This window comes from Chiroxiphia lanceolata, chromosome 1 (genome assembly GCF_009829145.1).
Source record: "Chiroxiphia lanceolata isolate bChiLan1 chromosome 1, bChiLan1.pri, whole genome shotgun sequence".
Taxonomy (NCBI): Eukaryota; Metazoa; Chordata; class Aves; order Passeriformes; family Pipridae; genus Chiroxiphia; species Chiroxiphia lanceolata.
Genome location: NC_045637.1, coordinates 54,490,440 through 54,518,421, shown reverse-complemented (window position 1 = coordinate 54,518,421; position 27,982 = coordinate 54,490,440). Strand labels below are relative to the sequence as shown.

Below are 27,982 nucleotides of genomic sequence, written 5' to 3'. Positions count from 1 at the left end.
TCTGTGCTCAGAAAGTGGGGGAAGAGTCAACAAGAGACAAATAAGCCTATTAGTATTTATTATTTGTATTATTATAGCACCTCAGTGCCTAGTCGTGGACCAGAATCTCATCCTATTAGCACTTTGAAAACCCAGAGCCAAAGTCCCTGCCCCAGAGGGCTTACAATCTTCATTTCCAAATTGGGGGTGGGGGGAGGGTAAAAAGAGATGGAAGGGGTAAAAGGGAGCAGTGACAAAACATTGATCACTGTGACGGAAAACATTGGTTTTCTGGTAAGAACCATCAGCTCTTAAATGCTTAGTTGGATTTAGACATTCTTCACACAGTCAATACTTTGCATTTCTCATGAAAAAAAGCATCAAAAATTCACACAGAATTGTTATATTCAGTGAAAAACATTTCTCATTGCAAGAAACACACACAAGGTTATTTTTAAAAAATACTGTTTAGTTTGTTCTAGGCAGATATCTGAACACATTTACAAAGTCTACACATGCAGTGTATAAAAAAAGTTCAAAATTTTAACCAACTTTTTTGGCTCATTCCTTTATTTAATTTGCACTCTTGCAAAAAAAGAGATACCTCTTAATTAAATTTTTGAAGATAAAATAGAAGTGATTTTATATAAACTACTTTTCTGGACACACTTGTACTTTCCCTGTGCTCCTTATTTAAAACATAATCTAAATAGAAATTATAACCTTGGCTAGATACAATGACAGAGAACAACTGTGTATTTGGGAAACCTACGTAACAAATTTTACAGGTTTTTCTGATCAAAAAGTGTGATTACAACTTTGTGCAAGAAGGGCATGTGGTTTACAACTTTTTGCAAGCATATCTTCTGTGCATATTTTTAATCACTTGCCTGTAAGGGGCCAAATCCTGCTGTTCTGCCCAAAGTTTCTCTAAAATCAACAGCTCCTTGACACTGTGCTCTATTCTGCTGGCCTCCTACTGTGTGTCATAGTTAATACTGTGAATAGCTCAGTTTGAGTTCAGTATTCCTGGTTTTAACTATAATTACTCTATGGTAGTAAGTGTTTGCAGGTTGGAGTATCTTACAGAGGCCTGTAGGATAGTATGATTTATACCCATGCAGAGGGATGAAGGGAAACAAAACTAGCTGGACAGTTTGTAAAATAATTAAACATTTTCCATGATCAGCTCTGCTATTTGCCATTTGGATAGCCCTGACCAGAATCACCTAAGTAACCTGTACTCTTTACCTGAAAATAACTTTCAATATTAGCTTTCTTCTATGCATTCTCTAAATTGCTGTAAACATCCAGGATATCCATATATATAAACATATGCACGTGAGTATGTGTGTGTATACATGCATATACATGTATAAGTGTGTATATATATATATATATATATATATATACACACACACAAACATACATACATGTACATATATGGATATATAGCTATGACGTAGTTGGGAAACAACAATGTCATTTTTATTGCATTCTTAAGTATCATAGAACAAGGGTATTATAGGCACACATCTTAACTACTCATCCTTTACTACAGTCCTAAAGCTCATTTACCTGAGATCTGCATCTGTAAAAATAAAGTTCCATTTTTAGCTGCATGTTACAAAAGACTAAATATCAGCCCCACAGATATGAAATTACAACTTAATTTTGAGACTAATTTACTACCAGTAAAATACACTATCTTATAAAAAAGATACTGCTGAAAGAGATACATATTAAAAAGGAAACACAATTCTTAGAGGTTTAAAAATCTCCCTATGCCTTCTCACATCGTAATAAATTTATAAAAAATATTTGACACGGAAAATCTCCACAGAAAGCATCCTGCTCAAATCACATACCCTTTAAGCCACCCATCTGGCAAAAGTTACATGGTTCAGGAGGGCGAACTCCATGATGTAGGTATTCAATTCTCGTCATCCCGTTTGTAGTGAATAGTTTGTATTTCCTGAGCTATGAACATGGCCATCTCTCTAGTGCCCGCAGCAATCACTCGGCAGGACATAAGATCCAGAGGTCCCCCTGAGGACAAGAGGATTAATAAGAACTGTCTTAAATACAAGCCATGTTGTAATTAGATAGCTTCAAAAAACACTGAAACAACTTCTTATGTAGATCCTTTTGGGGTGGGAAGAACAACTTAACTCGGCAACTCCTGTCTGGATATCTCCAGCAAAAAATTATTTTGGAAAATTCTAGGTACAGAGCCAAAGTATGCAAGAGAAGCAGTGAATGCCTAGATTTGTTCAGCATCCAACAATAAATGCAATATTCCCTTCTAGCAACAGGAAGGGGTACAATAGAAATTAGTTCATTCAGCATAGCCTTTCTCTTAATCTGCCAGATCTTTCCAAAGTATCCAGGTATTGGTCACCAGTAAACCATTACTCTGAGATGTGTACCATCTAAATGAATAAAGTAATAATCCTGAGCTTGTGCTGTCCTTCACTCCCTCTGACTAGTTTTCAGTCATATATGTTCAGACTTATACCTCAGAGTCCTCCTTTCCTGGGAGGTTGCGTCTGTTGAATGTGTTTGGAATCTGAGCACACCTACCAATCTCCTGGGCTGGTTCTTTACTGTAAATATGATGCTTTAAAGGAATTACTCAAAGTCATGGAAATACATTTTGACTCAGAAGACCTTCGATGTGATGAAACCCCAGGCTGGAATTACATGAGTGTGTCCTGAATAACCAGCCAGTCTAGTGGAGAGCACAGATGCTTCTACAGAATACTGCGAGAAACGAGATAGAATCACAGGGGAAGGACTGCTCTGAGGTAGCAAGTTGCCCTGAAGTAGCCACTCAATCCCCCAAACGTCAGTGAAAACAAGGATATGCTCACCTGAAGTGTCTATCACAGTGCCACCTGCCTCTCTAATGATGACAGTCGCCGCTGCCAGGTCCCAGCAGTGTAACCCAAACTGGTAATAGGCGTCTGCAGCGCCGGATGCCAAGTGGCACAGAGCCAGGGTTGAGCTCCCAATGACACGGACCCTAAACCCCATGAGAAGGGGACATGGTAACAAAAAGAAGAAAATGCCTTTCATTTCAACCTATGTGTTGAGATCACAAAATGTACAACACACTTGTTTGGTTGGTTTTTTTTTTAAAAAAAACTACTTGTTTTAATGACTTTTTCATCACAAATGTGAGACATATATTGTAAAGTATCTTACCCATGTGCTTGGGCCTTGAGCAATCTCTCAATGTTACCAAGGAACAATTTCAAAGTTGCAGGGTCACGTTTTGGACCAATTTCTGTTAAAATTAAGGCCTTCGAGATATCTGCAATGGCAGGGAGATGTTTCCATTAATTCAACAGCTTCCAGGTAGGTTCTGTAAATTCGTTTTTAAGTTAAACACTAATGGACTTTTCACACAAAAATAATTTTCATGTCCCTTTTTCTACCCCAAACTCTTTCATAGGTAAGTGGCAACTTTGCATAAACATTCAAGCAAAATTAGGTTTTTCATATCAAATGGTCTGCTCTAAGTATATTAAAAGAAAAAGAACAGGAAGGTTAAAACCAAGAATGCATTCTTACATTCCTTCTCTTTCCATACATTGTTTTATTTCATTGATTGGTCACCTTTTGGCAAATTCACTAATATTAGCAGTCGACTAAAAATAATCCAGTGACCTAGTAACTATTAATGATGATAATATATTCATATTTAAAAACAGGATGGTTCTTGAATAGGGAATTTTACTGTAATTTGTTAACCAATTCTAAACATCTAGGAGCACAGTAAGAGGAAAAAAATGTTTCTGACTAAATCACCAGTCACTCAGTAGTAGCTCATTTCAACATTTCAAAGACTGAAGACACTTTATGACTAAAAGAAATCCCTTCTTATCACAAACTAAAGCAGTATCTTTATTCATAATAACATATGAATGCTCTGTTTGTCTTGTGTTCAGCAAGGGCAATTCTGACCTAGAGCAGGTGAAGGTATCAGCCTTGTGCACAGTCAAAGGAGAGACTCACAGTGACTTGAAAGCTCTTGAAGTAGTCCTCACGTGACATCTCAATATTGCCAGTCTATAACAAGCGTATGCCAATGTAGGTGGAGGTGGTTGATCAAATGCCAAGTGTCCCTGCTTCTGCTGTGCCAGCTGAACTCAGAGGCATTAGAGAGATGACAAAACTCAAAGGTTTAGCGGTTGATTACTCACTAACTATGCTGTGCCCAATGTCAGGTGTCACCTTCTATCCTGGGTTAGAGGCGAGGCATTCATTCAGATAGGGAACATCTACCTGCTTATTACAGCTAATTGCATAAGCTGAAAGTTCTCAGCAGACGTAGCAAGGAGGTTTTCGAAGGCAAATTAGGCTGGAGTGAGACATTTAATTACCCAGGCTGCCAATGAATTTAGTATTGGAGATGAACATTATGGATTCAAGCAATGTGGTAAAATGGTTGGTGAGTAAAAGGTATGCAATTAGATTAAAAGTTACCGGGTGTCACAAATCTTAACCATAGGAACATAGACTTAACAACCATTTTTTAAGCTACTGCATTAAAATATAAAACCACCAATCCAGGCATGCTGTAGGGTATTTGTTATTTAGCTACTACTGAAAACTCTGGATGGTGAAAGCAATCTGCCTTAGCTTATTTTCCATAATAGACCCAATTTACAATTAGAGACCATTTAATGCACACCTCATTGCTAAAACGCACCAAGCATTCACACCACACCAGTCATTGTTAGGTTGTGACTAAGATACTTGTTCTTTTGAGTTATTAAATATATTTCTAATGCATAAATGGATCTCTGATTTTCATCAAGGCTACAGGGAGAAATTGGTTGAAGAGACTAAGGCAAGTAAGAAGGAAGTGTCTGCTTAGGAAAAGGAGCTGGCTGATCACAAGACTCGATGGGATTTCAGGAATTCAAGATACAAGATCAAATTTACTGACTATTCCTCATTCTGACAGAGGCCAAAAAATAAGCAGGTTTGGTAGAAGAGATTTAACAGTGATATGGATAGATTTATGAGGAAAAGAGCACTTCTGTTGACCACAAGAGATTAAAAAAAGAAAATACATTTATAGTATTAGCACATGTAAGGCCTGATGTGAATCTAAGCATGAGAAGACAGTATCACTCAAGATCAAAGGGAAAATGGATCCTTCATTTAAGTGTATCCCAGCTCCCTGGACTCCCATACCAGACCTCTAAAAAATTGGTCATTTACAAAGAACAGTGTTTGCCTGGGCTGTGATTTCAGTTGTTTAAATCTGAACAATGAATGTACAGAGTACATCAATGTTATACAACGGTCACATTTCCTGAAACAAAAGGCAGGAAGTAACATGACAGCTTGGATCTCAAACACATCATGGCCACCTCAGTTCCAGTGGTGTGTGCAGGGAAACACAGTCTCTCTTCCAGGGCTGGTTCATTTCACTGAAGCCACAGCCCTTACAGAGCAACTGTGATTTAAAACACCCAAAACATCAGTAGAAGTGATACTAAAGTAGATCCAGCTTCACTGGTGAAAATTTCCCACAACCAAATGACATATCTCAAAACGAAAGAAAATTTCAAAGCATTTGGAAGGGCAGAAGGTCTACTTCCCTTGCTATGTTCTAGACACCCACATAGATCAGATGTCCAGAGGCAGGAAGACAGAAGTGACATGTGCCAAAATTGCTCCTTGATCAACTGGAAACCAGAACTCTCCGACCGCAAAAGAAAGTCCAGCCATTTCAACAGTGGTTCATCCAGCCCAGCTGGGAGCACCCCTAGTTCTTCCTAATAAGTCTCTGCCAGCGTGGGCTTTTGTGGAATATGAGATATTTGAGCACTGACAAAAATGTGAGGTATAATTAGTGATGAAAATCTTAGGGGTCATTGACTTTACATATTGCTCCATGTCTCCAAATAGGGAGACCCCAGATTACTACTAATTTAGGTGAATAGCCAAACTTCCCAAATTTCAGCGAAATTTTGATGCAGGGTCTGCTTGGGGTATTAAGGAAATCTCCAGGTTAAATTGCTTGAATTTACTGTGTTTTAAGCTAATTAAATCTCTTTGGGGAGAAATTTTTACCATCTCTTGTGTACAGTGATGTACATTTTTGGCATATGTCTGCTTCTGCCTACAACTGAGTGTTATGCTCTCCTCTGCATTTTAATTGACTAAAAGAAAACTTCTCTACACACATCAGATTATTGTTATCTATTATCATTAGGCAAACAGATAGATCTATGACCTGGTTCACCAATAAAAGAATTCTATTAAAGTGTTGACGAGGTGTTGCTGGCTACCTGTACATCGAAACACCTCACATGCAAGAGCAAGCTGCTAGAGAACCCCTAAAGAAACATGCATCCTTTAGTTTACTGTCAGCACGTATGCCTACAGACATAATACACTTTGTGACATAAAAGTTTATTGGAGAATAAGTGAATAACAGCCGCTATAGTACTGTGAATTTGATTCACCATTCCCATTGCATCTTGCTTATAAAAAGTTATGCCAGTGTACAGCTGGAATGAAACTGGTGAATCTACACATTCTTCCTTATTTTAAACAATGGTTGTGAAGCAAAATTATTTAGGATTATTTAAATAGTTCATATTCAGATGTATATTTTAAAAAGAAAAGGAGGAAAGTTGTGGTTTTTCAGAAAAAAACAAACACAAAACAACAAAATTATCATGCAGGTGAAATACTTTCCATCAGGATAATGATGTTCATTATCCTAATGATGATTTGCAACAACTCTGAAACAAAATTAACATATTCCTTTTAGAGTTCTAACAAAATCTAGACCAACCTGTCTCTTTTGATACCTGAAGCCTTTTGTCATTACAAAATGCCCCTTGACCTCTTCTACCAGTGTATAATCGTTCTTCAGTGCAGTGGTAAATTACACCAAATTCAAGCTTTAAGATTTTGAAAAGGAAAGAAATGAATGCAACTCAAATTACTCATCATAAATATAAACAACTACTAATGGCAGAAAGATCAGCAATATTTTTAATTGGTACACATAATCAAAGATTATATTGATGCTAATAAACTGGAATATTTTTATTATTACTGTGATATTGAGATATAGGTCATATAAAATTCAGTTTATAAAGAAAAGTTAATGCAATGTGTTCCTGATCCTCTAAACTCTTACTTGCAGCTTGTTTCTGATCATATGAGAATGGCTTAAGTGCCAAGTTGATTTCAAATTCAATTGTATGTCTTTACTGAAAATATGCAAGTCCTCTAAGGTAAGATTCTGAATGCTTTGCTTTCACTGGTGAGCAGTTACACTTTGAAGTAATCCCACTGACTTTGGCTGGACCCTGATCAGTCAAGCATCTAAATCAGAAGCCATGGCACACTGTTCATTAACAGTGGATGCTTTTGTATGCACTTCAACTTTCGTGGTGCATTTAATTTGCCTGCCTTTTCAAGCAAAGCAGTACACTCTGGTCACTTGTTCAAATGTTTCTCTGCAAAATTCTTTTGTTTTCACATAAAAGTGAGAATCTCTTGAAGTCACAGGACTGCAAGAGAAGGAATTTGGACAGAAATAGCAAATACTGTGACCCTCAATGAAAGCTTAAGAATGTGCAACACTGGAATTTTTGTGGGAGATTCTGTTTACTGGTGAGAAGAGGGTCCAAATTTGACCCTTGGTATTTAAAATTTCCATTACTTTAATGGGTTTCAGCACAAGATTTTAAAGCACATCACAAATTCCAAAGGTCAGCTCTGAAAATCACCCCTAGATAAGTACTATTAGCATTATTTAATTTAGGGGTGGACAGGTGCACAAAAACTAAGTGACTTGCCCAAGGTGTCAGAAGTTGGCAACAGGGTCAAGAAAACATCTCAGATGTTCTAGACTCGAAATCTTCTCCTGCTGCACTCCTTGTTCATCAAAGACAATTCAAAGGAAATAGACTGTCCTCACTCCCTACCCTGAGGTCCCATCTAAACCAAGGGGTTTTTTTGAGGAACACACTATTAATAGTGTCTTTCCCTGAAGACATCTGCAGGAATTTCTTCGGTACATTCAAGGCTTATATTCAGGCCAGTTCCCTTGTGTGTACTTTGGCTCCTTTTCAGTTTACTACTTTTTTCTGCTTTTTCCATTTGTTTACTGAGGGAGATTTAACATCATTCTTTATTTTTGTTTCAGCTTTGTTTAGTTTACATAACCCAAAATACGCAGCATCAAAATCATGACGGTGTTTTAGAAAACATAAATATTAGAGAAAACTGTCTGGTAATAATATGTAGTATTCAAAAGGACCTCTGGGAATGAATATATTTCAGAAAAGCATGGAAGTATTTCTCTGCAGTTTCCATGTTTGAAAAGTCTAACCAAAGAAGTACACAACATTATTCTGTTTAAATCAGTATGAGGTACTAGCACATCTGAAAACTAGGTTGTTACTTAACAGAATTCTTGCTGGCTTCACTTAAAGCTATACTTATTTTTAAGATTGTTGAGTTAGGCTGAAAGAGGCACATTCCTTGGCAATTTGAATAGCTAGTTAGTCTGTATATATCAAACTGTATACTGGCAACATCTGGAGAAAAGGCACTAGCATGAATGAGTACAGCTAGGAAACTCAATATGGCACATATGAAGTCTAGGTAATCTCCCATCCTTGCTGTAATCAAGTTCTCATGTGGTAAATATTTTACTATGTTAAGAAAAATATAAAGGCAGATTAAATGAACTAGGCCCATAATTTTGCACTCTTCATAAAATCAGTTCTAAATTGATTCATAGCAGGAGTTAGCTTTCACAGGTACTGCTAGCAGGAAAGAAGCAATAAAAATAACACAAGAACACCAGGAGATATGTTCAAATTATGAAGAGGCAGCACTATATTGAACTTACTATGATTTTTGTCTAACATAACCTTGCTCACACCAGTACTCCCTTTTTCTCCACATAAATCCTATAATATTTATAATAATTCATAAGAATTCTCTTTTAATTGCCAGTTTGCATCCGTAACTTTTGCAGGACTAAGATTTTAGATCAGTAAAGTGTGATCAGATGCATTTAAAAAGCATGGAAAAACCTGAGTAGTGACTGATTTTTTAAAACTTTTTTATTTAAAGTTCCCACATGGTTTTGAGGCTTCTAGCCAACTCTCTTAAAGAACATACTTCATACCTCTTTGTTAACAGCAAATCCAATGCTTACTGCCACTGTTGGAAATCTGTGAAAAATAAGCAGTGAAGTATTAGGGATGAAAAAAATCTCTCAACTTACTCCTTATGCAACTCCCTTAGGCAACAAAACCCCACGTGGAGCTCTGTGAGCTTACTTGTGGCAAAATGCACTTGACATTGTACTATTTCTCCTTTGTCAGCCTCTTTAACTTTGTCAGTTCCTTTAAAAATGTAACAACATTGGAGAAGGCAAGAAGTAAACACATGAAGACATCACAATTTTTATATTAAACACGTTGTATATTTTAGTGATTTTTTTGCTTTAGTGTAATTGAATTATCCAGTATAAAATCACTAACGTTATAACAAGCCATCATTTTTAAGAGCACATTTTGTTCAAGTTATGCATCTGAGACAGCAACTAAGTAGCATGGAGATAACTTGCTGCTAACATCAACATAAAAAGAAACCAGTTCCTCTACGCTCACTTTTTGCAAAGTGATGATCATGTACTTAATTTGGTCCTTTTGATTACGGTATAATTCTTGCATTTTAAACGATGAAATAAATTCATTTCTTAAAAACATGTTTTAAAAAGGGCTTCAGAAGTCCAGAAAATACTGCTAGAAAGAGGAAATTTCACTTAATTGCATGAAACATCATCACACGACACCCCACCTTCCCTTGAATTCTGTATAATTGCACTAAAAGTCAAGGAAATGCCTTTTTTTTTTTATGATACAGGCAGTTACTTTCAGCCACTAACTGTAAGGTAGAGCATAGTGAAGAGTTTTATTTAGAAATATTATGAATAGTCATTAGTTTACAACTCCTAGCATTCAAATGATGAATTAAAACTCTTCATTTTTGCAGTAATGACCCCTAGATTTCGTTTTGCAGAGGTACTTTAGAAAATTAAAACCAGTATCTCTGTACTTAGTCTTCAGCTCTACTCTACATACGTGCCGTAGTTGTACTTCCCGGGGACAAATGAAGCATTTGTGTTTGAAAAGGAGAAAACACCACTCCTAAAAGGAATGTGTAAAAGCCACATAAGGCGTTAGGCCAAGTGTCATTATAGCACAGCCTTGTTCCTCCAGTTCAGCTCAAGTCTCTGCACGTTCACATGTGGTTATATATATAAACGAGCTGTGAGGCAAGAGCTCTGGGTCATTAGGCAGTCAGCAGAAACTTCAGCTTACCTTCAGATAACAGTGTAGAGCTCTCCCCAGCACAAACACAGCCTCCCTCAGATACACTATGCGAGGTACAAAGAGATAAAGGGATGACTCCTACTTGTGAGTCAAAGGGACAAACCTACCATGGTAAAGCACCTCCAAGAAGAAGGGTTGACTTGTGAGAAGCTACATGTTGCTTTTTGATGTGTTTCCCGGTTCACTGTCCATTTACCTGTGCACAAAGTTGCACGTTCCATCAACAGGGTCAATAATCCAGGTCGGACTGTCGGTGAGGACACATTTTGAACCTGCAGCAGTGGATTCTTCTGCAATAAACCTGCATTTGGTATGGGATAAAATAAGTATCCCAGAACATTAGCTTACATATGTAACTTGGAAAATACAATTCCATCTTTCAAGAGATAATTTTTCTCTCTATATATAACATTTTTGCATAAATGTAAACACACATATTGCTTTTTTTAATTTAGGAATTAGGAACTTTCATAGAGACTTCGAAGGAGAGTTCTCAAATCTATAGCATACTATTTTACATGGTAAAAAAGAACTCTATTTATTTTCACTTTCCCAATATATCATTAAGAAAGTCATGAAAATGAATGCAGAAATGGATCTGAACTAGCATCCTTCGAACTCTAGAAGATTTCTGTTATGCAGAATGTAATTTTGTGGGTTAGGCCTGTCTCTTGCAGTAAGTAATATAAACTGCAAACTGTACCTCCTTCTCTTTTGCAGTCAAATTCAGTCAGCAGGAAATAATGCACTTTTTGAAAATCCACAGTCTCGCTCCTACTTGAATTTTACACTCTGGTTCAGGAAATTAAAAGGTTTACAAAGCTGAACTTTCTTTTTCCCATGACCCAGAAAAAAATCAACAAATTATTATTTTTTTTGTTGTTGTTGTTTGGATGCATAAGGCACAAAATGAAATCTGAGGTCATATTCTCTTCTGTTCTGTCCCAGTTTCTTTTAGCAATTTTTTTCTCCTTTTTCCCTGGGAAACAAACATCCAGTTCTGGCATATTTCCTGTTGACCTTAATTATCCCTGCTGTCCCACAAACTGCTAAGGATCTCTTTCTATAAGAGCTGTGCAGGTGCTGCTCTCACAGGTTTTCATAAAGCCCTATATATACAGAAGGTATGGAATCCAACTGCTAGTACTGAATCTGGCTGGTGGTTTCACATTCGAACAACTGGTAATGGTATTCAGAGTTCCTGCAAATACCTGAGGACAAAAAAGCTTATCTCAAAGACACAAACAGAAAAAAAATGGATAAAATAAAGAGAAAATGTCTTTTGCAGAAACAGCTGCCTCCCTAGGACTAGAGCAGCAGCTATTTTCTTTTGTGTCTTCACCATGTACTGCATGATTCCAGATAACAATTGCAACCATGAGCTTAAAATGTTCTGCAGAGAGCACAGGAGGAGACTTCTTGACTTTTCCAAATGTTACTCTGCCTTGACCTCTGTAGAAACAGACTATTTTGATGGCATTATGGACCCCCAGTCGGTATGAAAAGGGAACTAGGAAGTGTTTGTTACTATTTTCATCTCCCTTAAAGATAACAACTGAAGGACAAAATGTTCCTGTACAACTGAGAAATGAGAAATACTTGAACAAGTGTTTGAAATTCTCAGTTTAACGTAACACTTTGCAGACTCCTCGCTGTAAATATTCCATTATTTTGTCTTGTTGGTGCTGTATCATTTGACTTTGGCTTTTAAAAATCCTGTAATTAGCACCTAAACCCAACCACACACTTTGTGCTGCTAGCTGCAGAGGAAGCTCATCTTGCAGTTGAAGCAGCTTACATCCCATTTCAGATTGTCCACCTTCCACATAAACTATGCCTCTGCTTCAGCCTTCTGCCAGCTCCCCCTGCCAGAGCCTGAACTGTAGCCACTGTCTTGCCAGTCAAAGAAAGGTGAAATGAGAACCTCTTTAGAGACAGGAGTATTTTTGTGTAAGATGATTTGCCCTCAAGTGTTGCAAGCCTGTCCCTCACCTTTCTCTTACAGCGGGGGTGTGATGCTGCAGTCCTTGGGTTCAGAAATGCTAAAATGAAGCTGGGGCACAGCAGTGCTATTGATAAAAGTCTTCATGCTCAAGGGCAATTTTTCCAAAATGTAGGACAAATTAGGTGCACATTTTATGAAATCTGGGCTGATAGGTTAAAAAAAAGCCCTTGCTGCTCTACAGCACTGGGAACTGTGAGAGTCCCTCAAGGTCAACATCAAATGCGTCGTTCTATGTCCTCTAAAAACCCGCAAACTAAGCAAAACACTCAGCGTGAAGTACTGGAGACCAAATCTTAGGAACAGCTTGAGAAGTGGGAGGGGTAGCCATCTTATTAAAACAGTTAATTTCATATGACATCCTGCCAGCTCTGCCGACCTCTCTTCAAATCTGGATTACAGTTTACTCCCACTGAAAATGAGTCTAGTAATTTTAGCCAAGCCTTAGAGTACATCTGTTCATACCATGGTGCCGCTCTGAAATTCATTGCTGGAACAGCAGGGAAATTGTAACATCGCATAAACTGCAGCAGGAGTGATACCCTGTGAGGTATAAGAGGTTCAAGCTGGGGCTGTCCCTCACCTAATCCCCTATGGGGCTCTGAGGGCAGAAAGCTGGGAAGCTAGGGTTGGATGTCACCCTCTTTAGCTGCTGTGTCCTGGTTTTAATGTCTACAGATTTAAGGCCACGAATAATACAAAGGATGCTTGTGTAACAATAACACGTGTAAATGGTAGGATAGCCTTTTTCAACCAGTAGCCCCTGGTATTCTGGCTGTGCCTACCCACAACTCAAAGACTTATCAGAAAAAAATATCCTTTTGAAAAGACGCATATGGACCATAACAGAGTACTAAAGAGCGAGCACAGATGAAAATTTGAGTGAAGCATGAAGGAACATGATATATATCACTCAGCCAAGAAGAGAGAAGAAAGGAACAAGGGACAGAACTACCTTTTGAACAGATTTTCCTAATATTTCTCTTTACTTTTGAGTACATTTTCAATATGTCAAGACTCATCACTGCCACAGTGCAAATGGTACAGATTCTAATAAGATCCCTTTTCATTTTTCTAACTCCTAAAATACGTTTTTTTTTATTCAGAGACCATAAGAATCAAGATGATTTAGAACAAGAAGAAATAACAGAAATCTTCAGTGCTGCTTTCAACAGCCAGGTTAGGGGAAAGACTGAATGCAATTTAAATGATCTTTTAATGTTTGCATTGCACTGTAATTTAACCCTTGCCTGCTATTGTAGACTCCTCACTGCAAGTGTTTTAATCTAGTCTAATTAAATTTAGTTTTAATCTGAATAAATTCTATCCAAAACCTACGGCAAATATAAAAAAAAATACTTGTCTTGAAGAAATGGCAATTCCTTCATTTACTTATAAAGTCAGAAGTTAATTGTGAGGAGTTGACAGAGTCAAGGATTTTTCAGTTCCTGGGTTCAAGTTGACCTTACAACTTTTGTTCCCATTCCGAGTAATCCGAGTGCTTCTGACAATTCTTATTTTATGTGAAATGTGTATGTTTTACTTTCTCTGCCAGACTGTTCAAGGAAAAAAAACCTAATGTAAGAGCGGAGATGAGAAAAGAGCACAGCCAGCAATAGTAGAAGGAATATTACACAAATGACAGGCTTGTAAAGCCTGGCACTCCCTAGCAAATCACAGCCAAGAACCACACATTATGCTGTTCAGTACTACTGCTTCAATATGCCATCACACACAACACGTGTTTAGAAAGCCATATTTAGTATAAAATATTCTTTCTGCTCCTTCTTATGGTGGTGTTTTTTTTGCCCAGCAGCATCGCCGACAATCAGATTAGTAGCTGAGCCCTCCAGATTTTCTTCTTTGTTGATTTCTGCACAGCGCTAGAATGCAAGGCTCATCTGCACCAGAGACGCACGCAGTTAGAAGGAAGTCACACAGTAATTAAGGCACACACAGGTTCTGTGGGAAGATGAATTTTATCCACTGAAGTCAAATGTAGAAATCAATTGCAGAGTCTCTGCAGCCAACCAAACCTGGCCAACTAATACAAAACCTCTCTCTAACCTGTGCATGCAGTGAGAGTTGTTATTTTCAAGTTGGCCAGAATAATTCAAGAGGAGTCAACAATCTGATCCATTTTTAAAACCTTGGGTTAACACCCCATGTAGTAATTTATAACCTGTTTATGTATAGGCACCAAATCATGATGATGATAAAAATCCCTGCTTCTCCCTGATTTTGGGATTCTATATGATTAAATATGATATTGTCCTGACCTGGCAAACGTGTGTATGATGGCAAAAGGAAGTGAAGGAAAGGTCTGCAGGTTCAGACCTTTGCTATCACATATTTCAGCTATATTTTTATAGATATCTTTAGCATCATTTTTATACAACAGGGAACAGATCAGTAGTCTGAAAATCATGGAGATCCATATGAAACCTTCACACATGATGTCCCTACAGGGGAAACATTGCTACTAAATACATATATCAAGAAACATAAATATTAGAAAATATAAAGCACTAAGTATAGAGAAATGGTACTTTTTTAAAAATAGGAGTCCTATGAAAGTGTCCAACAACAGTAGGCTAATATCTAAGAAAGATATACAGACTTTTAAAATACCCTTTAAATGCCAGTCACATATGCAGCACTGAAAGGACAAACAAAGGTCATTGCTAGTGTCTTACTATAGGCACTCACCTGTGGGAGGGAAACTTCTCTTTCAGAACAGAAATAATTAAATTTTCCACAAAATGATCAGTTTCCGTCACAAGATCTGCTGCAGATGTCTTTGTGGACACTTGTTTTTCCTCTGTGAGAGCTTTCCTAATAATCTGAAACAGAAGTTCATAAATCAGATTTGTTGGGCACTCAGCCTATGCATACTAAAATAATATATTTACTGAAAAATAAAGCTAATCCTGAAAAACAGCTGTAGGCCTAATTCTACCAGAGGCTGTTCTAATTCTTTTGATGAAAAATCCTTCTGAGCTAATGAGTATTTTTTTGGGAACAAGGCATTTTGAATCATTCTGGAAAAACCGCTCCTGGCAGTTCAGAAAAGGATTGATGACTGGGATGCAACTAATGAAATAAAAGGATGATAGCAGTCCTCATGATTTAGAAAATTCCAAAAAAATATATAAGATAAGAAAAACCCTTGAGGTTCAGGATTTTTTTCACAGAAACTTCTTTTTCCTTTTTTTTTTTTTTTTAATTTACAGGGCTAATATCCCACTGCTCTCTTACTTTAAAAGACATGCAATAAGGCAAACTCCACTAGTTTCTTTCTTTGCCAACAAAGACACACAGTTTTTTTTTTCTCATTGGTTTTTGGAACTTCAAATACTGACCACCCACTAGTTCCCAAAGAACTGCTATATATTTAACAAAAACAAAAATTTAGACTTTTCCCCAGATATGAAACCAACTATCTAAACCTGGACTCTCTTCTGGAAAAGTTTTTATCTCATTCTCAAGGGTTTTACTGTTACAAGCTCTGAACTCTGAACTAAACCACATCAAGTGCAAATGCACATATGGGAAAACAATTAATGAAAGATTTTTCCCATTTTCCCCATTTTCTTTCTGTGTTTTTTTTCCCCCACCTCTTCATTAAAAAGAAAAATAAAGGAGCAGGACACAAAAAGAGATAACTCACTTTTTAACCGGTAAAAATGATAAATTATTTGAAATTAGGAAAACCAAAACAAAGCAGAAGTTAAGTACTACTTATTTGTGTAGAATTATATTATCAAAACCCAGCAGCAACAAGACTAATATTCCAAGTCCTGTCAATTGTTTATCTAAATTTCCATTGATCAAAGTATTTTAAAACCATTGAGAAATATTCGATGACCACAGAACACAGTTCTGCCGTATTATGCATGGGAAAGGTAACCAGAAACTCACAAATTTCAGTTTCAGCTCTTGGTTTTCACAGTACGAAATAATGTGTTTGAAGGGTGTGCTGGTTGTTCTGACAAGTAATGGGTATTGCTGACTCTTGCCTTAGTCCAGAAAGCATCTGGACAAATGTTTCTCTTTTGTGAGCTATAAAACACCAGTTGTGCCTATACACTGAGCTTGTATGGGCAGGTAATACTTTTCAGTTTGAGTTTGTACTAAAGTTTATTATTGTATATCAAAATATTAACCACACCTAATCTTTTTACTCCCCTCACTGCCCTGTGTGGTTTTCTTGAATGTTTTACCATAGAAGCATAAAAGCACAGCTCCAGGAAGGCCCTTGGGCTTCTCTTCGGTCCAAAGCAGAATGCAAAACACTCAAGCTACCTCAGTTGTGTATTCTAAAAGAAATTGCTATGCTGATACCTTTTATTTTAATTGCTCTTCTTTACTTTTGTGTTGCCTATACTGCTCAGAACCTAAGAAGATTTTAATTTCTTCTTTGCAACGCCAAGTTCTTGACTTTTATTCCATTTTAATACATAGTAGATTGAGGATGTTTTTGCAGCCATTCAAATCACTATGTGCTACTGCTCAGCAGGGCAGTGAGATCACACCTGAGCTTTGCTGCAAAAAGAAAAGCTGAGATGAAACCTCTCTCCTGTGGATGTGCTCTGCAATAAGCTGATTTCATCATATGCTCCAGCACTTGATTGCTCCTGTTTGAATACAGACCTTTGCACATCTCAGCTTCAAATTTAACATTTCTCATTTCTGATCCTTTACCCAGTTGTTCATGACCATTTTTAACTTTAACCCTGTCCATTTCCCTGGTAGCCTGCACGTGCCAGCATGAGGCTCCCATCACTTTGGAGGTGGGAAGCACCAGGAGTGTGACTCCAATATAAAGTGGTGGCCGATGGTCTTTTCATTCATCTCCTCTGTGGGCCCATGCCAAGGAGGCATGACACACATTTACCAGCCCAACACTGGACTGCCTCTCCCCACCTTTTGTGCAACCTCGAGAGCAGGAGAGAAGTCATGATGCTGGGCTGAGGTCACCAGCCACAAATGGGCACCACATCTTTAGAGTCTTATCCGCAGTACCAGGTGATGTCGCGGGACAGATGGGTCTAACTCTGCCTCTTACAAAGGGAGCTCATATGCATTTGCTCCAGCTTGTACACGTATGCAGTCCAAGCCAGAGCTGCACACAAAGAACACATTTCCTGCAGAATTGATGAAACAACTTTTACTTTTTAGAAAATGATCAAATAGCTCAGAACAGCCCAGAATCCAATTTGTCTTGAATAATCCCTGAAAATCACCTGCCTACAGAGTGTTAGAGCCCGGTGCCTCAGTGTACTTTTGAGAGCATCACTCAACTCGTCTCCTTGCAGAAGCCTTACAATAAGGTTTGTAGATACCTCCTGTAATTGCCTGGTCTTTCCAGCTGGGCACGGAGCTCCATAAAAGTCTCACTCTAGGTCACAGGCATCAGGTAAGCAGAAGACCAAAGGAACTACAGGTTGATGAAATGGAAAGAGATGACTGCATCTTATCACTATTATACAACAAAATTGGTAGCCAAGATCCTGTAATCTGGCTGTAAATGTATTTTATTATATTTTATCACTGTATTATGGACTGTCCCTAGATTACAGAGATTTTACAGCAAGAAAAGAAAAGAGAAAATCAAAAGAAAAAAAGTAGTTTGTGTGGGCTTCAACGTGCTATCTTCTAGTGTCAGGTTCTTTTTTTCACCTGGATTGTTTTGGTGAAGTTCTTCCAATTCTGCAACTCGAGAGAACTGTGTAAGTATTAGTTGGTGCTTTCAAATACTATCAAAGGTGCAGAGACTAGTTGTGCCTGCTTTTCTTGTGCAAAAAGTCATATTAAACCTACAGGTGTACTCAAGCGAACATAGCAAGGAGAGTTTACTCCCAGAAAAAACAAAAGAGAAGTCTGAAAAAGTGCAGTTACATGTGGCCTTATAGAGTGAATTAGACATAATTTTAAAGCAGGTCAATTACAGAGATTACAAAATCGTGGCCATTCTCAATATGAAACGTCCCTATATATTTAATGAGAGCCTGTGATATTTCGTAAGAGAACTAAGTAACAGGATGGGCAAAGAGGCAATGATTTTAACCTAGTAATATTCGTTACTCCAGCAACATAATTTTTGACACATACTCAAGCAATCACTTCTTTATTGCTCTTTTAAGTTCAGAAGAAACTATTACAGAGTACAGATGCCTATCTGTGGAAAGGAGATGTATTTTACTTACACTCACGAAACATAATGTAATATAAACCAAACAGCTGTGTAAGCCAAAAGGGGAGACCAGAAAACTGCTGATGAAAATAACCCCCATTTTTATCAGTCAGTTTTCAACAAAAATCCAGTCCTATTAAACCCATGTTACACTGCATTTTGCATCCTTACCTGTAGCTTCTTTTGGCAATAGCTGGATTGACGCTTAAATAGAAGATACAGCCCTACCTGCACCTTTTCTGCTACAAGGATCTCCGATGCCTTTTGTAACAAAAACAATCCTTACTGCGACAAAATTAATAACACTAAAAAAATACCCAGTTTCCAAAGTCCTATTAAACAACATCCTTGGCTGGCTTAAGTTTGGCCTGTCAAGGAATCAGCTATTTCCTGCCACTTGCAAGATAGAAATGGCAAACTGTGAACTAAAAAGATTCAAGGAATAGTCTTCTGGGATGTTTATTTATTCTAGGAAAAGGTGCTGTGATTTTCTGACTGAGTGAAATGACTAGAGAAGGTTACAGCTGTCTTTACAAATTGATATTTTGAGAAACAAGGTGTGGAGTCTTGAGCAAGTCATGAGTCTCTCTTGTGAAATGGTTGGCAGAATGAGTATGCTGGAGAAACTCTTGTTTTGAGAGTCTGTGAGTGCATGACCTGTCATCCTGATTTGGATTATCCATTTAGCCCTTGCATTATTAAAGCAAGTCTCCTCTCCTCTGGCATTCTGTTCATCTTTGTGCATGTTTTCTACTAAGGAGAAAATATGTTTAACACTGTATTAAGGAAAAGTTATGGGTCCTGGATTCAAGATAGAAAGGGGGGCCCCTTAAATCACAGTGTATAGGTACAAAGTTTGTTTCAAAACAGAGCAGAATGGAAGCAAGAAAGAAATACATGTCACTCGTGTTTGTGTTTTACCCAATTTCTCAACCAAACAATCTGCTGATCCTACTTCTTGAATCTGTTAGACCTGGTGGAAATTTTGCTGTTGCATACAGTGTGGGCCAGGATGTCTCCTGAGATGATTAACATTCTGCTGTGTCAAAACACGGATTTGAAATAAGCTAAATATCTTTGCCGAAGACACAGCTGACTTGTCCCCAGCAAGTGAATTTCAGTCACTCTGAACACTGTGCTATATATAACAAGACAAAACCTCCCCAACATGACTATTTTCCTCTGCACAGGCTGCTCAAAAACAAATGTTGGCCCCGAGGGACACAGACCTTCGAGGGAAGTGGCACCGAGGGACAGAGGCCCCCGAGGGATGGGGCACCAAGAGATGGGGCCCCCCGAGGGACGGGGGCCCCGTGAGGGATGGGGGCCCCGAGGGATAGGGCCCCAAAGGGAGGAGGCCCCTAAAGATGGGCCCCCGGATGCATGGGCCCCCCGAAGGACGGGGCCCCCCGAGGGAAATGGCCCCGAGGGATGGGGCCCCCAGGGGATGAGGCCCCCCGAGAGATGGAGACCGCAGGGCCGTCATCCCTCCCGCGGCAGAGGGAACCGGCCGAGGGCTTCGGCGGTGGGCCGGCAGAGCGGGCGCCGAGCCCTGCCGTCCTCCTCCCCCTGCCCAGCTCTGTGCCCGCACGGCCCTTCCTTAACCCGCGCCGGGAGAAAGCTCCCCCCGCGGCGGTTCAGCCCGTCCCGGCGGTGCCGGCCCCGTCTCACCTGCCCGGCGCGGCGCGCCAGCTGCACCGCCACCTCCGCGCACTCCTGCCAAGGGTCCCCTACGCCGCCGGCGGCCGCCGCCGCCCGCCCTTCCTCCTCGTCCTCCTCGCACGGCTTCATCGCGGCGGCTGCGCTGCCCGGAGCGGGGCCGGGGGGCGCGGGGGGCCCGGCTGCCCGCCCAGGAGCGCCCGCCGAGGAGGGTGCCCGGCGCTGTCACTGCGCGCCCCGGCACCGCCCCGCCGAGCGCAGCGGGGCGGAGGGAGGCGGCCGCCGCGCTCAATGGGGAAGGCGCGGCTGCTGGGCGCTGACTCTAGGTGAGCCCCCGGGGCGGAGGAGGGCCGGTGGAGGCGGGGGGTGCCGCGGGGAGCAGCGACGAGGCCGCGGAGGGCGGGATGCGGAGGGCAGGATGCGCCGCACCGCCATCGCCGTGCCCCGGCGCCCCGCCTGACATGGCGCCGGTACCGCCGGGATGGGGAGGGATGGGGTGCTCCTGGTTGCCAAGAGATGAGGAGCCGCCGTGCTCCCGGGAGGGGCACCGCTGCCCCCGTCTCCCCAGGGCGATCCCGGAAAACGGGGGCCCGGCTGTCAGCGTTACCGGGACTTTGGGGTAAAAGCTGGAGGCTGGCATCGGCCATCTCAGGAGTGAAGAGGGAAAGTGGGGGAAAAGCGGCTTCGGGAGTGGAAAGGGCAGTTCAGGTTTTAAAGTTCAGCAGCTTGCCAGTGCTTGAGAGTTCACATGTGTGGTGAGAAATACATTGACCTTCAGATTTTTCACTTGGCTTCGTGTGTCATTTTGGATTTATCAAGGATGAGGAGATTTCAGAACTCACAGTTCCAGAATCTGTATAAGCCAAATTGCCATGCGTTTGAGTCGGCAGAGTAGGGGACAGATAGCTGAGGGATTCTGGGTCCGCCTTGGAGAAGGAGGGCAGCCCACAATGAATACACGCTTATGCAATAGAGCAGTCAGACTGTAGTACTTAAAACACCGAGGGAGTGTTGGGAACACACACTTTAACTGTCAGAGTGAGGTTTTTCCAAATGACTTGTTCTGATGCACACTTGGCAGTGAATGGGAAAAAAGAGAGTCCAGGGATTGGGTCCATCAGCGTAGCTTTTTGAAAGATGCATTAAGTACATCGAGTGTATGAAACCTGCTATTGTCTTTACCACCTGCTTTGTGGTTGAGGGTTTCGTTTTCAGGGCTAGAATAGATATGCTTTAGTGGTGAACACATCTGCATGAAGAAAACTGCATAACACCACCACTTACTACCTCTGAACACAAAATTAATTATTCTTCTAGAGTCTAGGCTAAATTAAATTGACTTGGGCATTTTAGCTAACATAACAGACCCTAAGTCTAGATCTATTTTCTTGTATTGTTTATCTTGTAGGACACAGATGACTTTGGGATGAGAGGGACACTCCTGCCATATGTAGTTCACAAAAATAATAGACACTTCTTAAAATAAAACACTTGGACCTTTTCCTTCTAGAGCAAGTGACTGGACTTCATGGATTGTAGCACAAGAATTCAACTTCATTCTTTAAATTTGTAAATTGTGCTATTCTGGCTGTGGATAGCACAAAGACAGCAAGGCTGTCAATCTACTTGGTGAAACAATTTTTAGTTCCCATTTTGAATTAGAAAAAACAATGGTAACAAACCCTGAGAAGATGAATTAACTAATATGCAAAGTTTGGAAGTTTAGCTTAAATATGAAATGATGAAATATTTTGAAGAAATCCTCACCAAATATTTGTCAATCTTTTTGCTGACTGATTATTCTGTTTCTTCAAACATGTACCTGTTTTGTCCTTATGTAAGATTAGTTTCCTTCAGTGCAATAACCCTACAAACATGCAATATAGTATAGAACAGAACTGCTCTGGATTCTTCCTTAACCTTAGTTTCCTCCAGGTTTTGGAAGTCTGTGCTTTTCATTGCTGCCATGCTGAGCATGGCTGTGGGTGGCTTCAGGACCTTCCCTAGAGAGTTTCTGTGCAGGGGCAGATGGGTGAAGGTATTTCCTGGTGAGGTTTGTGGGCTGCTGAGATGTAGCATAGACAGCTTTAACTCTGGTAAATTAGAAAATGTAAATTAGAAAATGTACAGTTAAGGGAAGCATCTCAGACCACAATAAAAGTGTGTTTTTCTTTGAAAAAGTTTTAGTTACTGAATTCACCAACAGTAAAAACAGTCTATACCTTTTGCTGAAACTGGCTAGGTCCCATTCTGATGTAAAGCAGATGGTTTCCTCCCATATGTCTCAGGTCTGCCTGAATACCTGGAGATTTGTTGTGATTAGGCTGCCACAGGTGCATTTGAAAGGTCTGTTTAACTCACATTTTAAAAGCAGGGCAGTGTGAACTATAGTGTAGTAGGCAGGATGCAGAAGTATCCTCATTGAAGGTAACTGCAGAAAATCATCATCACAGAAAAGTACTGTTGCAAAGTGGGGAAGTGCTCTCCTCAATATTTTTCTAAGCAAGAGTATATCCTTTCTCTAAGTGGGGTCTGAGTGGCATTTGGAAAATAAGCATTTGGCTAGTAAAATTTCCCCAACCTTCTCTTCATTCTGGTGGTAGAATATTCATAATACCATCACCAGAGGCTGAACTTCAGAGGCTAAAATATCTGAATGAACCCCCGTTTTTTACAGACTCATTGCAGCTATGTGGCTTATGCAGGTAGAAGATTTAAAGCAGAACTAGAAGGCCAGCAAAGAATACTTCTTATAAAATCAGTAGCTGCAGCTAGTATTTTAAGACCTTTCAAAAAACTTTGCAAAAAAATAGACCTGCCTGTAAGTCCTATAAACAGATGGCAATATATCTCTTTGTCATTCTGCTAGTCTGTGATAACATTCTATATATTACTTTTCTGATGTTTTTTTCAAGCCCTCCTTAGCCTAGGCCTGCCCAGGCAGTGTGAGCTTCCTCCTGTGAGCTGCTGGGTGATTTTGAACATCCGTTCACCTCCGAGCAGGTTGAGGCTGCTCTCTGCCTTGCTGGATCAGACTCTCGGCTCGTCTTTCATAACTGCCAAGGTCTTTCATAACCTCTGATCTTTCATAACCCCAAACGCGAGCCAGTTCCTCTCACATGCCTTTCATAACCTACACACACGCCACGTGTTTAATCTCATCCACTTGGAATAGGCCCATCCTGGATGAACCTGAAATACTAGTGTTTCTTGGGTGCTTTGTCTGCCTCAATCCTCCAGTGCCCCTGCCAGATTTGTGTAGATGTTGGACTTCCTTCCCGGAGACAATGAACACTCAGTGGAGGGGAAAACCTGTTCTCTCTGACCTCAGAGCAGAAAACGGAGACTAGTCATGGATTTCCTTCTCTCCCAGGGTGTGAAGCCCTAATTGACTTAGGTGTGGCTCAGCTGGAGGTGGTAGTCAGCTTCCCTTCCTGCCCCAAACCGCTGCGCTGCGTTCCTTGGCGCGGCTGCTCTGTGTGCCACACAGGGATCCCCGCTGAGGTCTGCTCAGATGGTGGTGCAAAAACCAGGGTCACTCGGGGGAAGCTGCTGCAGCTGGAATTGGTTTAATTCTGCCTCAGCAAACAACTTGCTGTTCTCTTCTTGGACAGTAGTTGCAGGCTGCGGTGATGCAATAAAATAGGTTGTAGTTTTGCAGAGAGAGAGTGACCTCTCCGTAGCTGACTGGCCACAAACGTGGAATCCTCAGATGGCCTCCAGTGCGGATCTTTGTCACTTCACAGGTTTGATGGATGATCTCCCAATAGGGACTTAAATGGGAGAACAAGTGTCTAACAGCTTTAATAAAAACAGAGGGGGGGGAGGGGAAGAAAACAAAAAGGAAGTAATCTTTTGGAATTATTAGCCTGAGTGCGAAAGAGCGTTTCCTCAGCATGACAGCCGGAGGCTTGCTGCGCTGTTATTAAAGCACTTCAGTAGGAATCCATGCAGATGGCTTTTTTACCCAGCATAGGATTATATTGGATTAGTCATATAAAATTGTTGTTTACTGTCTCTAGCCCTTTTCCCTGGAGGTTTTATCAGGAATTTCATAAAGCATATAGTTTGAGCCTGCCTTTAAGAGGTAACCCAGATGAGAAGCTTTTTGTTTGTGTAAACTGCTATGATGTTATAGATTAGTGCAATCGTAATGTTGCAGTGAGAGATTTTATAGCTGATAAAAGAGGATGCTTAGTCCAGATTTTTGTTTTGCCTACAAGAAGGGAAGGTAGATAGTAAGTAGATGCTTTCTCTTCTTTACCCCCTAGAAGAGCTGTGCTGATCCCACTTCTGCTCCATCAATCAGAAATTCCTAACACTGGCACAGTTTTTCCTAATGCTCGCTAACAAGTCATGTATGACATAATGCTTGATTAATGCACTGTTCTAAATGGTGTGTATTAGATGTTTTACATGTTCCCTTTCTGCTATGCAGAGTCATTCTGACCATCTTTCTCCTCTGTGTCCAGGAGGCCCAGGGATAACTGCTCGGACACTGTCCACGTTTTCCCTCCTACCACAAACTAACCAACAATCTCAAACATGCAGTGCAGGACTCTACCTTCAGATGTATCCCAGGGGCTGGCTAATGTGGAAATTGAGATTTTTTTTTTTTTGTTTCAAGGTCTGACAGACAGCTCTACTGGTAAAATGGCATCCTTCAGTGTTTTCTAGAGTTTTCAGACTGGCTCTGTCATGATGGGAAATTTTCCCTTACAGGAGATATGGCTGAGAGAGCTTTCCTGATGTGTAGATGCCTTTGATTCTACATAGAGAGATGTTTTTCTTCTCTGTAGGGAGTTCTGTGGACAAGGTAATGCAGTCCTAAGCTGTTACTTTTTTTCCTAGACCATGCCCATGAGTGTAGAATAATAAGGTATTTTTCCCTGGCCTTGAAGGGACAAGCAGCAGACTGTCTCTGCCACATGCACGCCAGTATTGTTTTTTGAACATTATCCACTGAAAACATTGAACATTATCCACTGAAAACAACCTACTGTTATAATCTGAAGTTTCTGTCACTGAGGGGGATACAGAACTTCTGTCAGTGTGCTGTTACAGGGATCCTCATTAGGCCTAATTTGGTTTAGTAAATATTACCTCTGTTCGGTTTTGTCAGCTTTAAGTTAACATTGATTTCCTCACATATTAAGAGAAATTTTTTTTTTTCCAATTCTGCAAACAGTCATCTTAAATCCAGTCATGTCTTGGTGCTTTTCCTCATGATATGCAAGAAATGTTCGTGTTCTGAACTGAATTCTGAACTTGTATATTTAGCTGCCCTCTGTGATTGTGCCAAGGCCCAGGAAAGCCAGACTGCTTCTCCCTGTTTCAGGGAAGGCTCCTGAACACAAATGGGATTATTACTCTGTGACTAAAGATCAAAACAAGATGGGAAAAAGGCCTTTTTCCCATGTGGGCCATTTTGCTCAAGGTTGTTCTGTGATTTTTGATCTGGCATTTGCCTGTGAGATTGGCAGCACTGATTGTGCCAAAGAACATATTGGGTAGAAAAACCACATAAGCCTTGCCATCTTCCAGCTTGACAGGGACTTGAGAGTCGTTGCTGACACAGCTGTTTTGGATGGAATAGAAGAGATTAATTTGGGGCAGGTGAAATTTGTGTAAGTTTCTACAGAGGCTGTAGATTTTCACAGGAGAATTTTAATTCCTGGGATATCTGATTAGGATGGCAGGTCTCTCTGAGGGTTGAAAGGACACACTGACTTTTAATCTGTGGGGAAGAAAAGGCTACACTTGGAGTTATAGTAGGGTTGCATTAGGTAATCCTATGCTTATACATTTTCTGACAAATCAATGATTTTGGTGCACGTCTTACACAACATCTTCCCTTTGCCACTGGAAAAATTATTACTGAAGTAGTCATTTACAAAGTTTTGCAAAATACCAGAATCACTATTATATATCCAGAGTGCATTTTCTTCTAAATTAGTAACATAGAATCATTGAAATGTTAGCCAAAAAGGGACTTTAAAATGGTCTGTGTACTTCCTGTATGCCACTATGCTGTGCATATTAGGTATACCTGTATTCAAAGTAATGCCTGATCATTTTCTGATGTGTTTATTAAAATACCTAGTGAGGGAGAACTATGTGTATTTTTTTCTTTGATAGCAAATTGAACTAATCTCTGTTGGAAAGTAACTTTATTTCTGCTCATTCTCCTCTGCAGTACACAGGAAACAATTACTACTGTCCTTTATAGTAACCAAAGATAAACTCAGTTAAAATGATTCTTATTTCAACCCCTCTGTATATAATATGCTGTATTTTCTTCTGTATGTAACTTCTATTCCTGTTTTATAGACTCCTCACCTGAGATCTTGTTTGTTCTGGATAAACCAGAATAGAACTGAATAATTGCATCTCAGGCTATTGCTACTCCATCTGAAAATGGGACTTCCCTTTCTCTGCAGCACCATTTCAATTGCTGGCTGGTCCTATGCCACACAGTTTTATTTTTTCTTACTGCTACTGTGGCTAGTAGCTGTACCCAGCTGTATCAAGAAGTGACCTCCTGGTTTCCATAGTGTGAACTGCAAGTTGCTAATTCATTCAATGTTAGTTGCTGATTGAAGTAGCAACTTTGATGCCAGGCTATTTGGGGACAAGGTGACTTGTCATGGGCCCCAAGAATTAGCAGTGTTGGGTGGCTACTTCTGCAACTGTGGAACCAACTCAGAAATCTTCACAAATAGGATTCCTGGCAGCAGTTAACACCACAGGCATGTCCTTCCCTCACATGCACTTTCAGGTTGCTGACAGCCTCAGAGCTTGGATCTTGTGTCCATTTAGCTCAGCACAGTGAAGGCTGAGCTGAATATAGACAAGGCTTTTATCCTTCACTGTGACCCCTGTGCAAAGTTCAAGAAGTTGAACAGATGAGTGACTGGGTGGCGTAGAGGAAGAGAGATGCCCTGGAGCCAATGCTGTGTGCCACCTCCCTTAATCTGATTACAGTTTCCACTCACAGCCTACTGCGACCTGTCTTGTGCCACTTTTTGGTAAACTGTAGACTCACAAGTAGGCAGTGTTGAGCTGCTGTCATCTCCCCACTCTCTTCCCTGGCATGACAGGCTGAGAAAGTTGGGGCTGTTCAGCCCGGAGAAGAGAAGGTTGCATGGAGACCTCACATCAACCTTCCAGTATGTGAAGGGGGCCCACAGGAAGCCAGAGAGGGACCCTTTGTTAGGAGCTGTAGTGATAGGGCAAGGAGTAATGGGTACAAACTGAAAGAGGGGAAATTTATGTTATATATATGGAAGAAATTCTTGACTGTGAGGGTGGTGAGGCACTGGAACAGGTTGCCCAGAAGAAGCTGTGGATGCCCCAACCCTGGCAGTGTTCAAGGCCAGGCTGGAAAAGGCCTTCAGCAACCTGGTCTAGTGGGAGGTGTCCCTGCCCATGGCAGGGGGGTTGGGACTAAATGATCTTTATGAATCTGTGAGTCTTTGAAAGATTTGCCAGGCTCTGCAGTCAGGTGGGCTAAATGGTCAAGATGAAGGGGTGGGTGGCATCTGGCAACATCTTACACCAAAAAAGAAAAAAAGATGGGAACATGTGATGTGCTTTAAGAAACAAGAGAGGCAACATTTTGTACAAAGACAGGAGATGCAGAGAACAAATGAAGACTTAGATTTCAGACCTAGCAAATGAGAGAGGAACAGGAAGGGTTTTAAACTGCCAATAGCAAAAGCTAGGGAGACCAGCAGGCAGTAGTCACTGCCT

At 40.4% G+C, this 27,982-nt stretch overlaps 2 protein-coding genes across 2 annotated transcripts in view; one reads left to right on the top strand and one right to left on the bottom strand.

Annotated features, from left to right (window-relative positions):
• Positions 1 to 41: 41 nt before the first annotated feature.
• Positions 42 to 20,545, bottom strand: IMPA2 (inositol monophosphatase 2). Its single transcript, XM_032713628.1, has 8 exons — positions 20,243 to 20,545; positions 15,085 to 15,218; positions 10,570 to 10,674; positions 9,161 to 9,206; positions 6,803 to 6,911; positions 3,187 to 3,295; positions 2,853 to 3,004; positions 42 to 2,028 (listed from the first exon to the last, which is right to left on the bottom strand). The coding sequence occupies exons 1-8, from the start codon at positions 20,360 to 20,362 to the stop codon at positions 1,913 to 1,915; spliced, it is 891 nt and encodes a 296-aa protein (XP_032569519.1). The 5' UTR covers positions 20,363 to 20,545; the 3' UTR covers positions 42 to 1,912.
• Positions 20,476 to 27,982, top strand: part of MPPE1 (metallophosphoesterase 1) — a 33,486-nt gene continuing 25,979 nt past the window's right edge. The window contains exon 1 of the mRNA XM_032713615.1: positions 20,476 to 20,556. The gene's annotated coding sequence lies outside the window, so the exon portion shown is untranslated. The remainder of the gene's footprint in view (positions 20,557 to 27,982) is intronic.

Coding starts and splice junctions, on each gene's coding strand:
- IMPA2 (XM_032713628.1), bottom strand. CDS start 20,362: ATGAAGCCGTGCGAGGAGGACGAGGAGGAAGGGCGGGCGGCGGCGGCC. Junction 15,219..20,242: donor TGGCGCGCCGCGCCGGGCAG/GTGAGACGGGGC, acceptor CTTCTGTTTCAG/ATTATTAGGAAAGCTCTCAC. Junction 3,005..3,186: donor CTCAAGGCCCAAGCACATGG/GTAAGATACTTT, acceptor CATGGGGTTTAG/GGTCCGTGTCATTGGGAGCT.